This window comes from Anastrepha obliqua, chromosome 2 (assembly GCF_027943255.1).
Source record: "Anastrepha obliqua isolate idAnaObli1 chromosome 2, idAnaObli1_1.0, whole genome shotgun sequence".
Taxonomy (NCBI): domain Eukaryota; kingdom Metazoa; phylum Arthropoda; class Insecta; order Diptera; family Tephritidae; genus Anastrepha; species Anastrepha obliqua.
In genome coordinates, this window is record NC_072893.1 from 56,574,339 (window position 1) to 56,591,632 (window position 17,294).

At 40.0% G+C, this 17,294-nt stretch overlaps 1 protein-coding gene across 3 annotated transcripts in view; it reads right to left on the minus strand.

Annotated features, from left to right (window-relative positions):
- Positions 1-3,481: 3,481 nt before the first annotated feature.
- The window catches only part of LOC129238563 (cystathionine beta-synthase), a 32,668-nt gene continuing 18,855 nt past the window's right edge, over positions 3,482-17,294 (minus strand). For 2 of the 3 annotated variants that reach the window (XM_054873623.1, XM_054873624.1), the window contains exons 2-6: positions 7,612-7,737; positions 7,400-7,506; positions 4,160-5,198; positions 3,908-4,095; positions 3,482-3,844 (exon numbers count right to left, since the gene is read on the minus strand). In XM_054873623.1, the coding sequence (XP_054729598.1) occupies positions 3,738-3,844; positions 3,908-4,095; positions 4,160-5,198; positions 7,400-7,506; positions 7,612-7,727 (1,557 nt within the window). In that variant the 5' untranslated portion in view covers positions 7,728-7,737 and the 3' untranslated portion in view covers positions 3,482-3,737. The remainder of the gene's footprint in view (positions 3,845-3,907; positions 4,096-4,159; positions 5,199-7,399; positions 7,507-7,611; positions 7,738-17,294) is intronic. The other variant, XM_054873625.1, reaches the window with a different exon arrangement.

Sequence of the window (17,294 nt, forward strand, 5' to 3'; positions counted from 1 at the left end):
GAATGTTGGCCGCAACTGCGCCGTAATTCAGTCATACGTAAACACCAATTTTGAATGACTCGCAGGAGGACTGCGGCCGGTATCTCGTGAATAACTTTAGTAATGTTGGCTTCCAATGCTTTAATCGAAGCTGGTTTATCCACAAATCATTTAGACTTTACTTACCCTCACAAATAAAAGTCCAAAGGCATGATATCACACGATCTTGGTGGCCAATCTACTGGTGCGAGACGAGAAATAAATTGTTCACCGAAACGACGACGCAGTAAGTGCATTGTTTCGCGGGATGTATGGCAAGTAGCGCCGCCTACTGTGGGAATCAAATGTCGTGGGGATCACGAGTTTCATGGCACGATAGCGTTCGTCAATCACTGTTACATTAGCGTCAGACTCGTCTCCCAAGAAAATATGGGCCGATGATTTCTTCAGCCCATAGGCCGTACCAAACGATTGTTTACAATGATTGTATGTAATGGCTGTTCTTGAATGGTTTCGGGTTGCTCTTCTGCCCAAATATGGCAATTCTGCTTATTGACGTAGTCATTAAGCCAAAAATGGGCCTTATCGCTGAACACCATAGGTTGGTTGCGTAAGTCTTTCCATGATAAAATGTCCATGAATACTGATAAAATTATGCATTTAGTTTCATAGTAGTCACGCGTGGTCTGTTAAAGAAATTGTATTGGAAAAAGTACCTCCAATCTGATCACCCTTTACAAATATAAAATAAAGAAGATACCTTCAAGGCTTTCGATTTATATTTCGGAAATTGCAGCGACGATGACTGGAGGCTTTGGTTCAGAAGTTAGTACATACCCTTATATCATTGACCGATTCCTATTTAAATTTGCTTTCATATAAACAGTATGCATTTTATCTAAAACATATTGGGTAGTCGAAAAAGTCTTTTCGTATTTCTGATCAAACTTCAACACATTTTTTTTTTTATTTATAATGAACTTTATTAAACCAAATATGTACCATTTTGATCGATCACCTTTTGCCATTTTTCTTTGAGAGACATTATTCCATTAGTGTAAAACGTTTGTGGTTTCTCGGCGAAAAATGCGACAAGTAATTTTCACAGGCTTCTCTTGAAGCCAACTTTACTCCATTAAGGGAATTCTGCATTGACCGAAACAAATGGTAGTCCGATGTCAGGGCTATATGGTGGATGCATCAAAAGTTCCCAGCCAAGCTCTCCCAGTTTTTGCAGAGTCATCAAAGTTGTGTGGCCTAGCGTTGTCCTGATGGAAGACGACGCCCTTTCTGCTGACCAGTTCTGGCTGTTTTTTTCGATTGCTTGCTTCAATCTCATCAGTTGTTGACAGTAAAGTGTAGAATCAATCGTTCGAGCAGGCTGAAGCAGGAGCAGATCATAGTGGATGATTCCTTTCCAATCCCACCAAACACACAGCATAACCTTTCGAGGCGTCAATCCTGGCTTTGCGCCCATTTGTTGAGCTTCACCACCCTTGCACCATGATCTTTTTCGCACGTTATTGTCGTATTTGATCCACTTTTCGTCTCCTGTTACCATTCGCTTTAGAAATGGTTCGATTTCATTTCGTTTCAGCAAAGAATCGCAGATGTTAATTCGGTCCATTCATGTGGTACCCAAACATCGAGCTTCTTTTTGTAACAGCCTTTTTTAAATGGTTCAAAACCGTTTGATGATGAATGTTTAGTGCCTTGGTGATGTAATGGCAGCTTATGTGACGGTCCTGGTCAATCTTTTCCATAATTCCGTCGACTTTTTCAACTATAGGTCGACCGGAGCGGTGTGCATCTTTCACATCGAAATTTCCAGAACGGAAGCGAGCGAACCATTGTTGTGCCACACGAACTGATACAGCATCGTCTCCGTAAACTTCACAAATTTCATTAGTGGCTTACGTGGCATTCTTCCTTTTTTTATACAAAAATTTCAAAAAATAGCAAATTTCTTCATTATTTTCACTCATTTTTGAACAGCTATAACTTTTTTTCAACTTCTCCGAATTTATTTTTTTTTTGGTTAAATAAAGCTTAAAATGTCACCTTTCTAACACCATATGATATGACACAATGTGATTGGTAGCACTGGAGATAGATGACTCCAACGACATCTATTGACAAAATACGAAAAGACTTTTTCGACTACCCAATATTTACTTACATTCTGTGTTTTAATAACGATTTTTATTTAAATTTAGAATTTTGACTGAATTCGCCAATTTTAATTCATTTTTATATTTATTTTGCGATCAGCTGTTTTTCTCACTTGCAAATTCTTACAAGTAAAAATTTCTCCAGTAAAACTTGCAACTTCCTCTCAGGTTAGGTTAGGTTAGGTTGATATGGTTGCGCAGGGAATGGGCACACTTGGACGAAGAAGGATTCGTCCTTTGTGATGCCATTATGGAGGTGTGAGGCGGGAGAGACCGATGGGATACAGGGAGAGGGCGGGGAGAGATGGTGCTGGGATAACTTCCTCTCAAAGTGAAATGCCATTTCATTCCAACAATTTTTCTGTTTTGTATTACCATTTTGTCTAATAACGGTTGCCCCTCGGCAGGCAATGGCAAACCTTCGAGTGTATTTCTGCCATGAAAATAGCTTCTCATAATAAACCATCTGTGGTCGGAGTCGTTTTAAAACTGTTGGTCACTCCATTTATGAAAAAATATAAAGAAGCAAACCATAAATTGGAGGAGGAGCTCGTCCAAACACCCACAAAAAGGGTGTAAGCGCCAATTATATATTACATATCCATATATACTTGATATGGGTGCAAGGGCATAGTGAGATACCAGGAAATTGTAAGGCGCACAAATCACCTCGCTCTTGGTATGGAGATTGCAGGTATACCCCTTTCAACCTGCAAACGAGATGGGTTGATAATTTGATAGTCACTTCAGCCAACACGGGATATGTTGATAGTCAGTTCTGTGCCGTTACAAAAAGAATTTGACTGAAATGACCGAAATGGGACGTCAGGCGCTACTCAATCGATCAACGAAAAACGTCTGCATGTTAGTTGCATTGATCATTGCGTATGTCTGCATTTTTCTTTTTTATTATAATTCTCAAGCTTTAAAAAAAACACCCGATACAACAAATAGATTCTTACTCCAAATAATCAATCATATATTTTTTCGAATGCTAAATCTCCTTGAGAAATCAATGTTTAGTGTTGAGAAAAAATATTTTTAAATTGAAAAAGTGACGTTTTTACATATTTTAGAGATGGAGAAATTATTTGCTTAAATTACATACAGTATTTTTAATATTTTTAAATAAAATAAAAGTACATTTGATTCGTCTTCTCAACTAACCTCTAACATTACAGCTCATTTTATCAAACCATAACTAAATTTTTTTCTTTTTATCCTGCAAAAAGAGTTAAAGGCCATTTTAAGTTACGCACAGTTTATCGGAGCGGTTGGTAAAGTTCACTGTATTGGTTAGTTGAGAAAAGGGTTCAAAGTGTTCGTAAGTGTTACAAAGACAAGCCTTTTGCTTTTCAAGAGATTTTTTCTTTATTCTTAAAATAAAACAAGTCAAGTCAGTAGGGTTTCATTGAATATCGATTAGTTTGTCTGGCTCATGGCTTTTGCCAGCTTTGAAAAGATTTTTTTTAACGCTACAACATTGACACTATTTTGGAAATAGACAATGTTTTACAAAACTACGGACAATCAGCTCTGAAAATAGTTCGAAATATTCATTTTAATTAATGTATGTGCGGGTATGCTTTATGGGTCTCCCTGACCATTAGTGCCATTTGTGTGGGCATCACCGCTAGCAATGAACGCGAGCACATCCATTTTGGTGGCAACTGCTTTAACGACCTCTTTATCGCCTTCATAAAAAGGTAAACGTGAATATGAAAATCGCATATTTTTATGAACGCCCGGAAACTCACCTTCATTATCCACAATTAACGCACAGGGATCGAGTTCCAGAATGCGCGATAATTTCCCCAAAATGGCATTGGAGGGCAAACGTATAATGCGTTTGTTAATAGCTTTGACGGCAGGTGCGTCTTGCTGGCGATTCATGCTCACGATCTGGTTGAGTAGTGTTTCTTGTACCAAAGCGCCCAAAATTGTGCTGTGATATGCATACAAATTTTAGTTATTTTGCAATCGCATTCATCTTTCGGCTTTTCACTCACCTATCCTCGGCGTCGACGAAGGCGACGTTCTCCACCTTGTGTTCCTTCATTGCCTCGATCGCTTCCGCAATGCTCGCATCCGAATTGAGCACCACAGGCTTTTTGAAGTTCAACTCACTCACCGGTGTATTCCACCACCAATGGTTGTGTTCGTTCACCACTGGCTTGAAGTCGCGCGCCTCCATCCAATTATCCGACACAAATTTCGTTATATAATTTCGTATACCATCGGGTAGTATGACTACACAACGTTGACCCTCTTTCAGTTGCTTGGCGACTTGTAGCGCGGCATACATTGCACCGCCACTTGAGCCACCGCACAGCAACGCTTCTTCGGCATTCAGACGTTTCGCCATCGTGAAGCACTGTTTATCGTTCACTTTAATCCAGGAGTCTATCACATTGTAATCATTGACGGTGGGTGTGAAATCATAGCCAATGCCTTCAACTTCATAGAAGGACACATTCGATTTATTCAGCTCTGCGGGCTGCGCCAACATCGAGCCAAATGGATCGACAGCAATCACTTTACAGTCGGGCAATTCCTCCTTGATTTTGCGACCAATGCCCGAAACCGTGCCACAAGTCCCCGCACACACAACTACTGCATCCACTTTCTTATCTGTCTGCCATATTATTTCGGCACCGGTGCCGTCGTAGTGTGCGAGTGGGTTGCCGGAATTGCGGTACTGATCCAAGACAATCGCATTGGGGATTTCTTTCTCAAGGCGCTGTGCCACACAAATCAAACCTTCGGGACTGTCGTAGGGCGCTTCGGTGGGTGTGCGTATAATTTTGGCGCCTAAGGCACGTAGTGCCGAAACTTTCTCGTTCGACATTTTCTCCGGCATTACGATGATGCAATTGTAGCCCTTGACTGCGGCTCCCATGGCTATGCCGATGCCTGTGTTGCCCGAAGTTGGTTCGATGATTGTGCAACCAGGTTTGAGCAAACCCTTTTCCTCAGCGTCTAGTACCATGCGATAGCCGATGCGGTCCTTTACTGAGCCTCCAGGATTTAAGAATTCGCATTTGGCATCTGGGTTAATGAAGAAAAAATATTTATTGAGAAAGTTTTAAGGAATCAGCGAGTCATAATAACAAAATTAATAATATCAGGACATATACAGTTATAGCAGGTATTTAGGCCGAGCTTCTTCACCAATGTTGGCTGTGATGTTGTCCCCAAAAACAAGAACTCAAAGATCTTATTTACATTGACTCCGCATACCGCATAAAGAGTTTATGAAAATCTTTACCTTTTTTAATTTTTAGATCTTATTTACATTATTATACTAGCTGACCCGACGAACTTTGTTCCGCCCTAGAGGCAATAAAAAAGCAGATTTTTGATTTTCTTAAGTTAATTTTTTTATTAATCAACTATTTTAATGAAGCTTTAATAGATTGCACTCTTCAGTTAAGCACCTTGTGATACACGACATTTTTTGTTTTATTATCAGGTGCAAAAACAAACAACGCAGATGGTTTCCCGACCCGTGAACATGCCACATACATATAATTGACCATGTGAGAAACATTGATTTTCTAGATTCAGACCACAAACTTTCAAGTATTGGCCCTGTGATTTGTTAATGGTCATGGCGAATGCAAGACGCATCGGAAATTGAAGTCTTTTAAACTCAAGCGAGAGATCGGTTATGATCATCGGGATCCTCGGGATCCTCGGAATGAGAACTTTCTTCCCCTTCGAATTTTCCTTTGAGTATCGTCGCGTAAATCACATTGTTCATCAATTTATTTACCACCAAACGCGTACTGTTGCAAAGTTTTGGTGGGCTTATGTTTCGAAGCATGATTACTACGGAGCCAACTTTTAGATTGTGCGGTGGTAAGCCAGGCACATCCAAGGAGTTTAAAAATTTAATTGAATAGTTGGTGGCTTCATCTTCATTTGTTACACAGTCAATGGATTTGAATGAATGCGTTGTTCCAATGATATCATTTCGAATTATGTAGTTTAAGTCATCTACATCTTAGCCAAAGTCATCTACAGCCGCTTAAATTGGTCGCTCACTCAACCATTCATTATTTTTGTAGTTATTAATGATGTTTGGGAATACTTTATTGATAAGTTCGTCTTTCGATGAGACAAAGTTACAGAAATTCTGAGGAAATGAAATCAATCCCCTCGATTCGTCGACAGGTACTCGACCATTATCGATAGTTAGTAATTGCTCAGAGAAATCTTGAGTAGATATATCATTAAGTAATGCAACTCTCATGTTTGTTGTCAGCTGAAGTTTCTTCACACAGCGCCATAGACTCGATGATTTGAGGCAAGAGTTTATTTCTTCAGCAGCCGTTGATCTTGGAATTACTGGCAGTGTTTGGCGGAAGTCGCCAGACAGTAAAATCATTGCGCCCCCAAAAAATTCAACAATGGCAATTTCACTCTTCCACTAAGGCAGCACAATCCGGGCGTTTCTCCGGAAAACTTCAATGCGCCACAATACTCGCAAACAACGTTCATTGGCCCAATGCAAACGCTAGGATGCAAGCAGTAATCAGTGAATCGAAACGCTGCTCGATTCAAATCAGCACTTCATAATTCTCTTCTTGTGCGTCGAATATGATCTACTTTTTTATCTTTGTTATTTGCTCGACGATTTCGCATTGCCAACCGAGCCGTTTCACGCGCTGCCTCGCTTTGCTCGTGTGATTGAGAAGCACGAAGTCGAGCCATACTAACGCGGCGCTCTTTACGGGCAATTCCTTGTGCTTCTTCAGTCGTTTCATTAGCAATGTTTCGTATCCTTCTTGCATTACGGCTTTGTCGGGAAAGATTCGATCGTCTTGGTCGCAGCATTGATAATGATGATTCAAAGAGAATACAAATTACTGTGATAATATATTTCTGACAAAATTTATATTATCAAATTTTCTACTTAACCATAGACAAAATTACGTTTAGCTGTCATTTGCGTTTTTTTATTCCATATCATATGCGTTTTTGTTACACCACATTTTAAAGTGACTTCACGGAAACGCGTTCGAATGGGATAAAAAGTATCCTATGTCCGTCTCCTGGTCCTAAGCTACCTCTCCACCAATTTTCAGCCAAATCGGTTCAGCCGTTTTCGAGTTATAAATAGTGTAACTAACATGACTTTCATTTATATATACAGATATTTTTATTAAGGCTTCTATCCAACACTGCGCCCATGAGTTAGAGCTTTGGATACAAATAAACTAAATAGTTGCTGCCTCTGTACTTACACATTTCGCATTTGATGCCCTCTGCTTTGGGTATGGCATTCAGTTTAACCAGTGGTGTGCAGCCAATAACCTCTAAAATATTTGGCGTCAGCTTCTGACGGTGAGCGCTGAAAGTTTTCAGAACATACAAGTATTTTTTATATAGAATCCAAGTATAATAATTTACAACAAAAAAAAAAAAAAACAAATGAGTAGATTGTGAGTGCACTTACATGGGACGTTGGGTATGTGGTGTCTTTTCCTTTGTGCCCAAATGCCAAGTGCATTTCGAGGGCAATCCGGGATCCACAAAGTCCTTTGGGCGTTCGTAAGGTTTATTAGCAGGCATTCTAATTTATCTGTGAAAAGAAGAAAACATATGAAAATAAGATTAGCTGTGAAAAGCAAATGGTCACATTTTTTTTTTCGAAAAAATTGAGTGTGTCACCTTCGTGTCATCAGAGGTCAATTCTAAATGGTATATCATAATTTGTGTGCTCTAAAAGCTTGAAAAAATTAGGGAAATCATTCGCAGAAGACTAATCATTTTCCACCACAATGAAGCGAGATCTCATACAAGTGACTATTTTAGCATGGATGGGTCGTTCGCTACACCGTCCTGCTTTGGTACCAAATAACTTTAATACTTTAAAAGCAAAACGCGCGGTCGATCCATGCTTTTCGACGCTTGCAGTAGCGGGTGATGCGTTCAAAACATATACTTTGGTGGTACATTAATCGGATTGACGAGATCGAGCCAAAAACTGGTTAAAATACATGAAAACATGTATTGATGTCTATAGACAATATTTTGGTGAATAAAACTTAAGCAGCAATCTTCGTATTGTTGAGGTCAATCAGTTGCGAATTAATAAGCTTAAATCTTCTCATCATTCTTTCCAATGACGATAATTTTTTTTAATTACTTGTGCAATAAAATAGGCTCCGCTATAACAAATACTGGAGATGTCAATGAAGACGTGCAGCATAGGGTTAACTCGGCATGGTTGAAACGGAAAGCCCCAATAGGGGTGCTACTATCTGAGAAAAGAATGCCACTTCACCTAAAGGGAAAAAATACATAAAGCCGCCAAGCGTCCCACTTTGTTGTATGGGGGCGAATGCTGGTCTATAAAAAAGTCACACGAAAGAAAACTTGAAACGGCAGATATGAAAATGTTGAGATGGTCAGCTTTGGTCACAATGCTGGACAAAGTGCCTAATCGATTCACTCGTGAAAGTCGAGCAAACTGAGAAAAAAGTGCAAGAAAGTCATCTTCGCTGGTATGCGCATGTCCCGAAGAAGCCTGAATCAGATATGACAATAAACGTGTTAAACATCGTCATGGCGCCAAGGAAGCCAGGTCAACCACAGCATACGTGGACGAAGCAAATAGAAAGTGATATGAAACTGGCGAACCTAAACACCGAGACGACGAAGCTGGAGATCACGTACTAGGAAAGCTGACCCCAAGTGAAATGGGATAAAAGCATGAAGAAGAAGAAGTAGAAGTGCAATAAATTAAATATTTTACAAAAATAATACGACTCGCAGCACTGTCGTCCTATGCAACTTCAGCGAAGAAATCTTTGATCAGATCAAACTGATCACAACCTCTTTCAGAAAGTTATACATTAATTGTACATTCTTAACGGTGGTAATTTTTAGCATTCCAATGGGGTCAGCGTATTCCAAAATCTCTTGTCGACGTGCACCTATTGTTGGGCAGATTGGAAAATGTCTAGGCGCTGCGTTTCTCGCGCAGAACGGACAAGAGTCGCTCAATGATCATTATTATACTCGTATAACAGTATGGCCAAGCCAATCCGCAGATGAGTAAAAGGTCTTAGTGCACGGAGGTGCATGTTTGGGTCGTAGACTGGCCTCTTTCTGTACGGGTTGGTTGCAGAGTAGTGGTGGGTGTACATTGCTCAGTCCATAGTTAGTGAAATTAATTTTTGTCTTGTCACTTTATTCCTTGCCCTTTTTCAAAGTTTTCCAAGATTTCTTCAAAACATTCAGCGTTTAACCAGCATATTCAAAATTTTTCGGGATATGTTGTTTAGCAGCCCATTGAATTTTAGTCGATTTTTGGCAATTTTTTTTTTGACGGTGTTGCTGCCATAAAAAAAATTCGAGCATCTACTTTGTATGGCAAAAAACGTGACATCTCAGAGAAAAAAATGTCAAAAATCTATGCTATTTTGTATTCACTTGGAACTTGTACTTTTATGTACTAAACTTCAATGGACTATTAAACTGCATAGCCAGAAAAATTCTCAAAAATCTGTTGTGTTGATGAAATTACGTCGAATGTTCGAAATTTTGCATTATGTGGTTTTTGTTGTAGAATTAACAATTAACAAATGTTTCTAAAAAAAATAGTAATAAGGGGTACAAATTAACAGCGCTTAGGACAAACCTGACCGACATCCAGAGCGTGCTTAAATTCAGGAGGGAACACTTCTCGAACTTGTTAAATAGTGATAACTGCGCATGTGAAGATCGGGGTATCGGGACGTTGACGACAGAACTCGCGATCCTCTAAACGATCATGATGAGGTGGTAATAGCGATAACGCGCCTAAAGAACAATAAAGCCGCGGGAGGCGACGGACTGCCGGCTGAGCTATTCAAACATGGCGGCGAGAAGCTGGTAAAGTGCATGCATCAGCTTCTATGCAAAATATGGTCGAATTTAAGTGTGCTCTGCCCAATCCATAAGAAGGTTGATACTGCAATCTGTGCCAATAATCGCGGGATTAGTCTTCTAAATATCGCCTATAGGATTATGGTGAGCGTATTGCCCAATCCATAAGAAGGTTGATACTGCAATCTGTGCCAATAATCGCGGGATTAGTCTTCTAAATATCGCCTATAGGATTATGGTGAGCGTATTGTGTGAAAGATTGAAGCCCACTATCAATCAACTGATGGGACCTTATCCACCAGTTATTTACAATACGACAAGTCTTGAAAAAGACCCATGAAAAGAGAATCGACACACACCGCAAAACTAATACGGCTATGCAAAATGACGTTGCTCAATACCAGCCGCACCATTAGAATTGGGAAGGAGCTCTTCGAGCGGTTTGATACCAAACGAGGTTTCAGACAGGGTGACTTTCTGTCTTGTGACTTCTTTAACCTGATGCTGGAAAATATCGTACGAGCCGCAGTCGATATCCGATGAGGCGTCACTTGGAGTATTTGAGAGAAAGATTCTGCGGAAGATTTTATGCTGTAACTCAATGGAGCTAATATTGTTTTTTTACTAGAACCTGAACAATATTTAAAATAATGTCAATATTAGTCCCAAAACAAGAAATACAGATACCCAATGCACTGCTCTCGGGCTCAACTATAGTCTCACATATAAAAAGAGAGACAGAACACAGATGTTAAAATTTCTATCTTACTGTTTCTGTCCTTGCGCACATAATTGGAAGACCAAGCAAGGAATCTAATTTACGGATATTCAGTCAATAAAAAAAGTGCGTGTAAATAAATCAACTGCCGTGGCTGAGTAAGCCCACTGTGATCTAATGACTTTTTACTCCATCTGTGCTTGAAGTTATTTGACATTACGGCTACGGTTCAAAATCAAGTATTACTCAGCAATTGGGCCACGGACTGCGGTTTAAGTGTAAACCCGAGCAAAACTGAACTGATGCTATTCACTAAGAAAACTAAGATACCAAACTTTAATCACCCAAAACTAAACGGCGTTAGTCTTACGCTAACCCAGCAGGCAAAATACCTAGGTGTTATCTTAGATCCCAAACTCAAAGAAAGCGAATATAGCACTTTACATGTGTAAGAGAATGTTGGGTAAAAAAGAACAGCGTGTATCTTAACTACAGGAGCGCTTAGCAACAGTCCTACTGAAGCGCTCAATGTACTAATTCATTTATTACCATTAGACTTACATATAAAAACAATCGCTACTTGCAGCGCGGTGAGACTCAGAGGCATAGGAAGCTGGACAATAAGGTCGTACGGTCACAGCAAGATCCCTGTAGGAGGACCCTCGCTGCTCAAAAACAGATCAGACTACACAGTCCTCGACCTTAACTTCTAGAAAGACTTTACGGTACGTTTTCCACCGAGAGCCGAATGGGGCAAAGGAAAGGTGATTGGAAGATATGATATTGAAATATACTCTGACGGTTCTAAGATGAGCTGCGGTGTGAGAGCTGGCTTCCATTTGGAGCCACTCAACCAATCTCAGTCAATTCGACTTGCCGACTATGCTAGCGTGTTCCAGGTAGAACTTTTAGCGATCAGAGAAGCATGAAAATCACTAAAACTCTATAAGAAAGTTGGTGCAAGAGTAGCTATCTTTTCAGACAGTCAAACAGCTATTAAGGTCTTAGACTCCAACTCCATTTCATCCAAACTGGTCTTACAGTGTAGAGAGGGGCTGGAATTGCTTAGTCATTGGCTTGAAACTACTCTGATATGGGTTCCCGGTCATAGGAACATACGGGGTAATGAGATAGCGGATGAGCTAGCAAGAAAAGATTCGACACTAGACTTACCAGAGGTGGGGGCAGTCTCCACCCCACTCAACACAATAAAAGCATCCATTGCTTCGCACTATCATGCTTTAGCCGAAAGAAGATGGATGCAATGAACTACATGTATTACAACAAAAAGCACATGACCGTCGTACAACATCCAAAGGACGAATCACCTGTTAGGATGTTCTCGACCAGACATTTCACACATCACTGCAACCCTTACAGGTCACTGGAAGGTAGGGGATTATACAGTCAGATTCAACCTCCCCTTCAATCCCAACTGCAGAAGCTGTCAAGCGGAAGGGGTGAAGGAAAGTATTTTCCACTACTTATGTGAATGTCCAGGGCTTGCTAGGGCACGACTTCGCTCCTTCGGTAAGCCTTTCTTACAGCAAATTAATGAGATCTGAGACATCGAGTTAAAGAATTTGCTGCTATACCTGGACCTCACTAAATGGGTCTGACTTAGAAAACAAAAAAAAGACATCATCACACGAGGACAGCGGTAGTAAAACGGTGCTGGTCACTAATTAGGTTATTTCAGTAGAAATACTCAACCACTTCAACAACGGCTCAAATAATATTTTATAACTTTTGCTCTTTAAAATTCGTTCATTTAATTTTAGATAAGCAGCAAATGTGGGCATGTCCGGAAAGTTGACGCACTTTTGTGAGCAAAAAAAAAAAACAAATATTTTGACATATGTATGTATGTGTACATAATTTTTGCCTAATCATTTATTTAAATATTTTATCAGCAAAAATTCTAAATTTAAATCAAAGTCCATCCAATAATCAATTCATCAGTTTGTGCCCGGGTACTCCATTAGCTATTAAATAATGCCTTAGCAGAAGATAGAAGACATTTAAATATTTGTATGTAGATATCGTTAGTGACCAAATTATAATACGCGCACGTGTTTCTGTATTTATTGTTTTTGAGTAACTTTTTTAAATAAAAAAATAAATAATTGCCGTTTACATTTCTGTTCTTCCTATTGTTGACGTCTTGATGTTGTTTCCCTCGGCAGGCAATGGAAACCGCCGAGAGTATTTCTGCCATAAAAAACTCCTCAAAAAGAATACATTTTTTATTAAATAAAAAATAAAATGATTTTGAGTTATGGAAATCTTTATTTTGACCTTTGTATACTGCAATTGTTTCGTTCACAATTGACGTCATTTGATTGCCTGATACGACGACGGATTGATATTGACATCATTTGATTTGTATCAACTAATAAATGGGGAAATACCACACCGTATAACGCAAAAAAAAGTAATACTGCGAAGATGTAATGCAATTTTTGAAGAGCGATAAAAGACTATCTCGAATAGGCCAACAAAGTTCGGCAGATCTCAAAGTATTTGAGAGTGTCTTGGCTGCGCTTGCACAGAAAAAACTATTACTAACAAAAAAATATATAAAAACAAAATAATAGAAAATATGTACTATGAAGCTTCGGCCTTCTAAAACTCGCATTTCCTATAACTGGAACTAAATCGAGTGGAAAGAGGTTTTAGAGAGTAATTTCAGTCCCATAACTTGAACTTCTCGAACTTGCGCATATTCTGGCCAGAAGTCGTTACGAATAACAGACTATGGGAAAGTTAGAAAAAGGAAATGCCGATGGATTGGCCACGTCCTGCGCAGACCAATGGTTGACGTAACGAAAATGGCCATTGGATGTATTTTGCAGGGCAGCCGTAGGCCAGAACTGCCATCACATGCTGGAGAAGGCAGACCGAACTCGAAATTGCAGCCCAAAACAAGAGCTGGGAGAGATAAAATAAATTGGGAAATTTTTATAACGGCCCTATATAGGGTTAGTTTTTTTCAACATATTGGGGAAGTACTTTTTTAAAAAGCGAATTTTTGTTTTTTATGTTTCTTCTCTGTATAACCTTTGCTAATCAGTTTATTAAGCATAATGCAGTAGATTCGGATTTGAGCGGATTGGAAAGTGATGATGAGAGTTCAGTGGAGGAAATTATTTATGTTTGAAAATGAATGACGCTAGCACTGACGGCCCCTTTAAGGCTTTGAATCTCTTTTTAATGAAAACTCCTTCGTGTCATTGCCTAAAAAATCCAGAGCTAACAAATGCGATGATTATCGGCTTATTAGTTTAGTGAGTCTAATGGCTTCAAAATATTTTCAAGATCCTTCAGAATCGCTAATTTACAAAATATGAACAATCAATGGGTCGTACACAATTTGGATTCAAACAAGCGATGGGAATCCGTTGTTCAGTCTTCATCAAGTCCTCGTACAGTACCGTAAAGATGTCCAGAAAAATATTTTTTTATGCTTCAATGACTATGAAAAGGTTTTTGATGGGCTAGGTAGGTAGGTAGGTAGGTGAAATGGTTGAAGTGCCGGTCGGACATTCCTCAAGTAGCACTAAAGCTCCGTTTTGATACCATTATGAGACCTCCAACAGGCAGATATCTAGAGCAAGCCAGAGCTGTTGATGTAATGGAGAAAATTGATGGGATTTAGGTTGGCGCACTGCCCCTGGCCGTTGAAGAAAGGAGCACCCAGTGATCTTAATCGTCTAGCAGCCAAACCCGGACATTAACAGTGCTCAATAGTCTCCTTCTCTGAAAGGTCCCACAACTTTTGCAATGGGGGTTATATGGTAACCCTAGCTTTTCCGCATGTGTGCCGATCGTCCAGTGCTACAGCTACGAGTTTAGAAATTGAATGGTTTGGAGTACTCGCAAAGGCCTGAGTCTTCCATCTGTTGTACTAAGGTCTCAGGGTTTTCGAAAAGCAGCTTCAGAAATGAAGCTCCATCTTTTCTGCGCTTTCCTGATAAATAATTTGTGCAGTTCCTCTTTAAAAACTTTGACTATCGGTGAAGTCCCACGTTCCCTAAGCATTTTGCATGCCTGCAAGATCACAAAGACTTTTGCTTGAAAAATACTAGCAGTGTTTGGCAGTTTCAAGGAGATAGATAACTTGGCTGATTTAGAGAAAAGCCCCGCTCCGACTCCCGATTCCATCTTGGAACCGTCAGTGAAGACAGAGGTGCAAGCTGCGGTGCAGATTTTCCCCTCGATCCAATCCCGCCTATTTGGAAAGATTACCCTAGCACGACCCTCAAACTTCAGTTTGTGGATAGAGAGATCTGTTCGAAGTTCGGAGAAATACGGTGTTAACTACCCAAAATGCTACCATGTCCCTTGAGAGATTGCCTCCAGAGGCCAACCTCCTTTAACCTGATTACACAAAACTTTTTGACACTGATGAAATGAAAAAGAAAAAGGTGCATTTTCCACTTGCATTGCGGCCAAACTGCCAACGTGAGAATACAAAATGATGTGACGAGTGATATTGCAATCAAGAATGGGAGGGAGTCCCAAAAAGCCAAATTCATGTTTTTTTCAAAAAATTCTTAACAAATCATCAATTCAAACATTTATGTATAACAATCTGATCCAAAGAATATCGCGATTTATGTTAAGTACCTGGGGTGTTTGCTTAGCGAAATATGGGCAAACGACAGAGACAGAGACAAATTTGCTGTTGGATTGAAACAGCGGTAAGCTTTTGTAATTACAGGAAAGTTGGTTCCAATAAAAGCGCCGCAAACCGCATATTTTGGTCATATTATTCGTAGTTCTAAATATGAGTTTTTGCAACTGATTGTGCAAGGTAAAATCGAAGGCAAGGGAGGAATTGGAAGAGAGCAAATATCTTGGCTACGTAATATAGGAGAGTGGACAGGCTTAAGAACTATTGGGCAGTTGGTTGAAGCAGCGCGAAGCAAAGATAATTACTATAATATTAAATCTAATGTTTTCTAGTTTTGTTAAATGTAAAAAGAAGAAAAAGTTATTAATCATAGTTTTATTAAAATTAATGAGCAACTTATTTCTGTGATCGCTTATATTCTGTAGACATTGTGGACATTGAAGGAACTTTTGACAATGCCACCTTTCACTCTATGTGCTCTTCTATCAGAAGTTATGCTATTCAAAACACTGCTTACCATGGATAGAGAAAGCAATGAAGGAGTCAAGGTTGAGGTTAAGAAGGGTTGCCCACAAGGCGGCGTACTCTCTCCCTTACTTTGGTGCTTTGTTGTCGACTCTCTTCTTAATGATCTGCAGGGAACATTCAAGCCTACGCAGACGATGTGTGCGTATTAATCTCAGGAAGATCACTTGAAGTTATATGCAATAACGCAGGTAGCTCTAAATAAGATTGAGTATTGGTCTTTCGGTGAATCCTACAAAAAGTACCTTAGTGCTTTTCACTAGGAAACGCAATATGGAAGGCCTGTTAATACCCACATTGAAAGGGGTAACACTGCAACTGTCTTCTGAGGCTAAATACTTGGCAGTAATCCTGGATAGTAAGCTTATCTGGAAGAAGCACGTCGAGCAGAAGGTCTCTCGAACACTAAAAGTCTTCTGGCAGTGTAAGAGAACATTTGGCCAGACGTGGGGTCCAATGGTTAATTCCAGAGTGAAACTCCTAAACAGGCTACCGAGAAATGTGTGCTTGGGTATCACAGATGCCATGAGTACGACATCTGGTGATGCCCTTAATGCCTTTCTGAGCTTGCAACCTCTAGGTCTTCAAATTCGAAAGGAAGCGATGAAGGCGGCGTATAGGTTCAAGTTAAACGGAGTCTAGGGAAATGAAGAAAGCATTGGCCACTGTGAGATATACCACCAGTTGTCGGAGCACTGCATACTGTTCTCGATGCCAGTGGACAATCGGGTGCCTGTCGTTAGCTTCGGGAGGAAGTATGAAGTTTTGATCCCAGATAGAGATTAATAGTTAACTCCAGAGAACCTATTAACGGGATATCAGCACACTGTCTACACCGACGGACCCAAAATCACTCCTATGCCACAGGTCAGATGGCCACGGTATTCCTTACGGAAGTCTATGCCATCTTGAATGCGGCGTACTGGCTAATTGTGAAAAAGTGGCGGGGCAAAAGTATTGGAACTTGTAGTGACAGTCAAGCTGCACTGCAAATCCTTGCTTACCACGCTGCTCTTCGAAGTTAGTCGGTGAATGTAAGGCAAAACTGAACAGTGTTGCAAAACACAACAAAGTTAGTCTTATTTGGATGCCTGGTTATTGTGGTATTGCAGGGAACGAGTTAGTTGATAAATTGGCAAATGAAGGCTCTGCAGGTATACCACTAGGCCCTGAACCCTTTCTAGGTGTCAATTCCGCATCGATTCAACTATGGATTGACGACTTTATGAGGTCTACCCACAGAGATCGTTTTGGTCTGAGTTGAACTCATGCAGAGTAACCAAGTGATTTGTGAAAGATCCAAACAGGAAAACAGCGACCTTTCTCCTAAAAGTCAGCAGAAGGGACCTGAAAGTACTTGTGGGTGTAATCACAGGGCACAACGGTC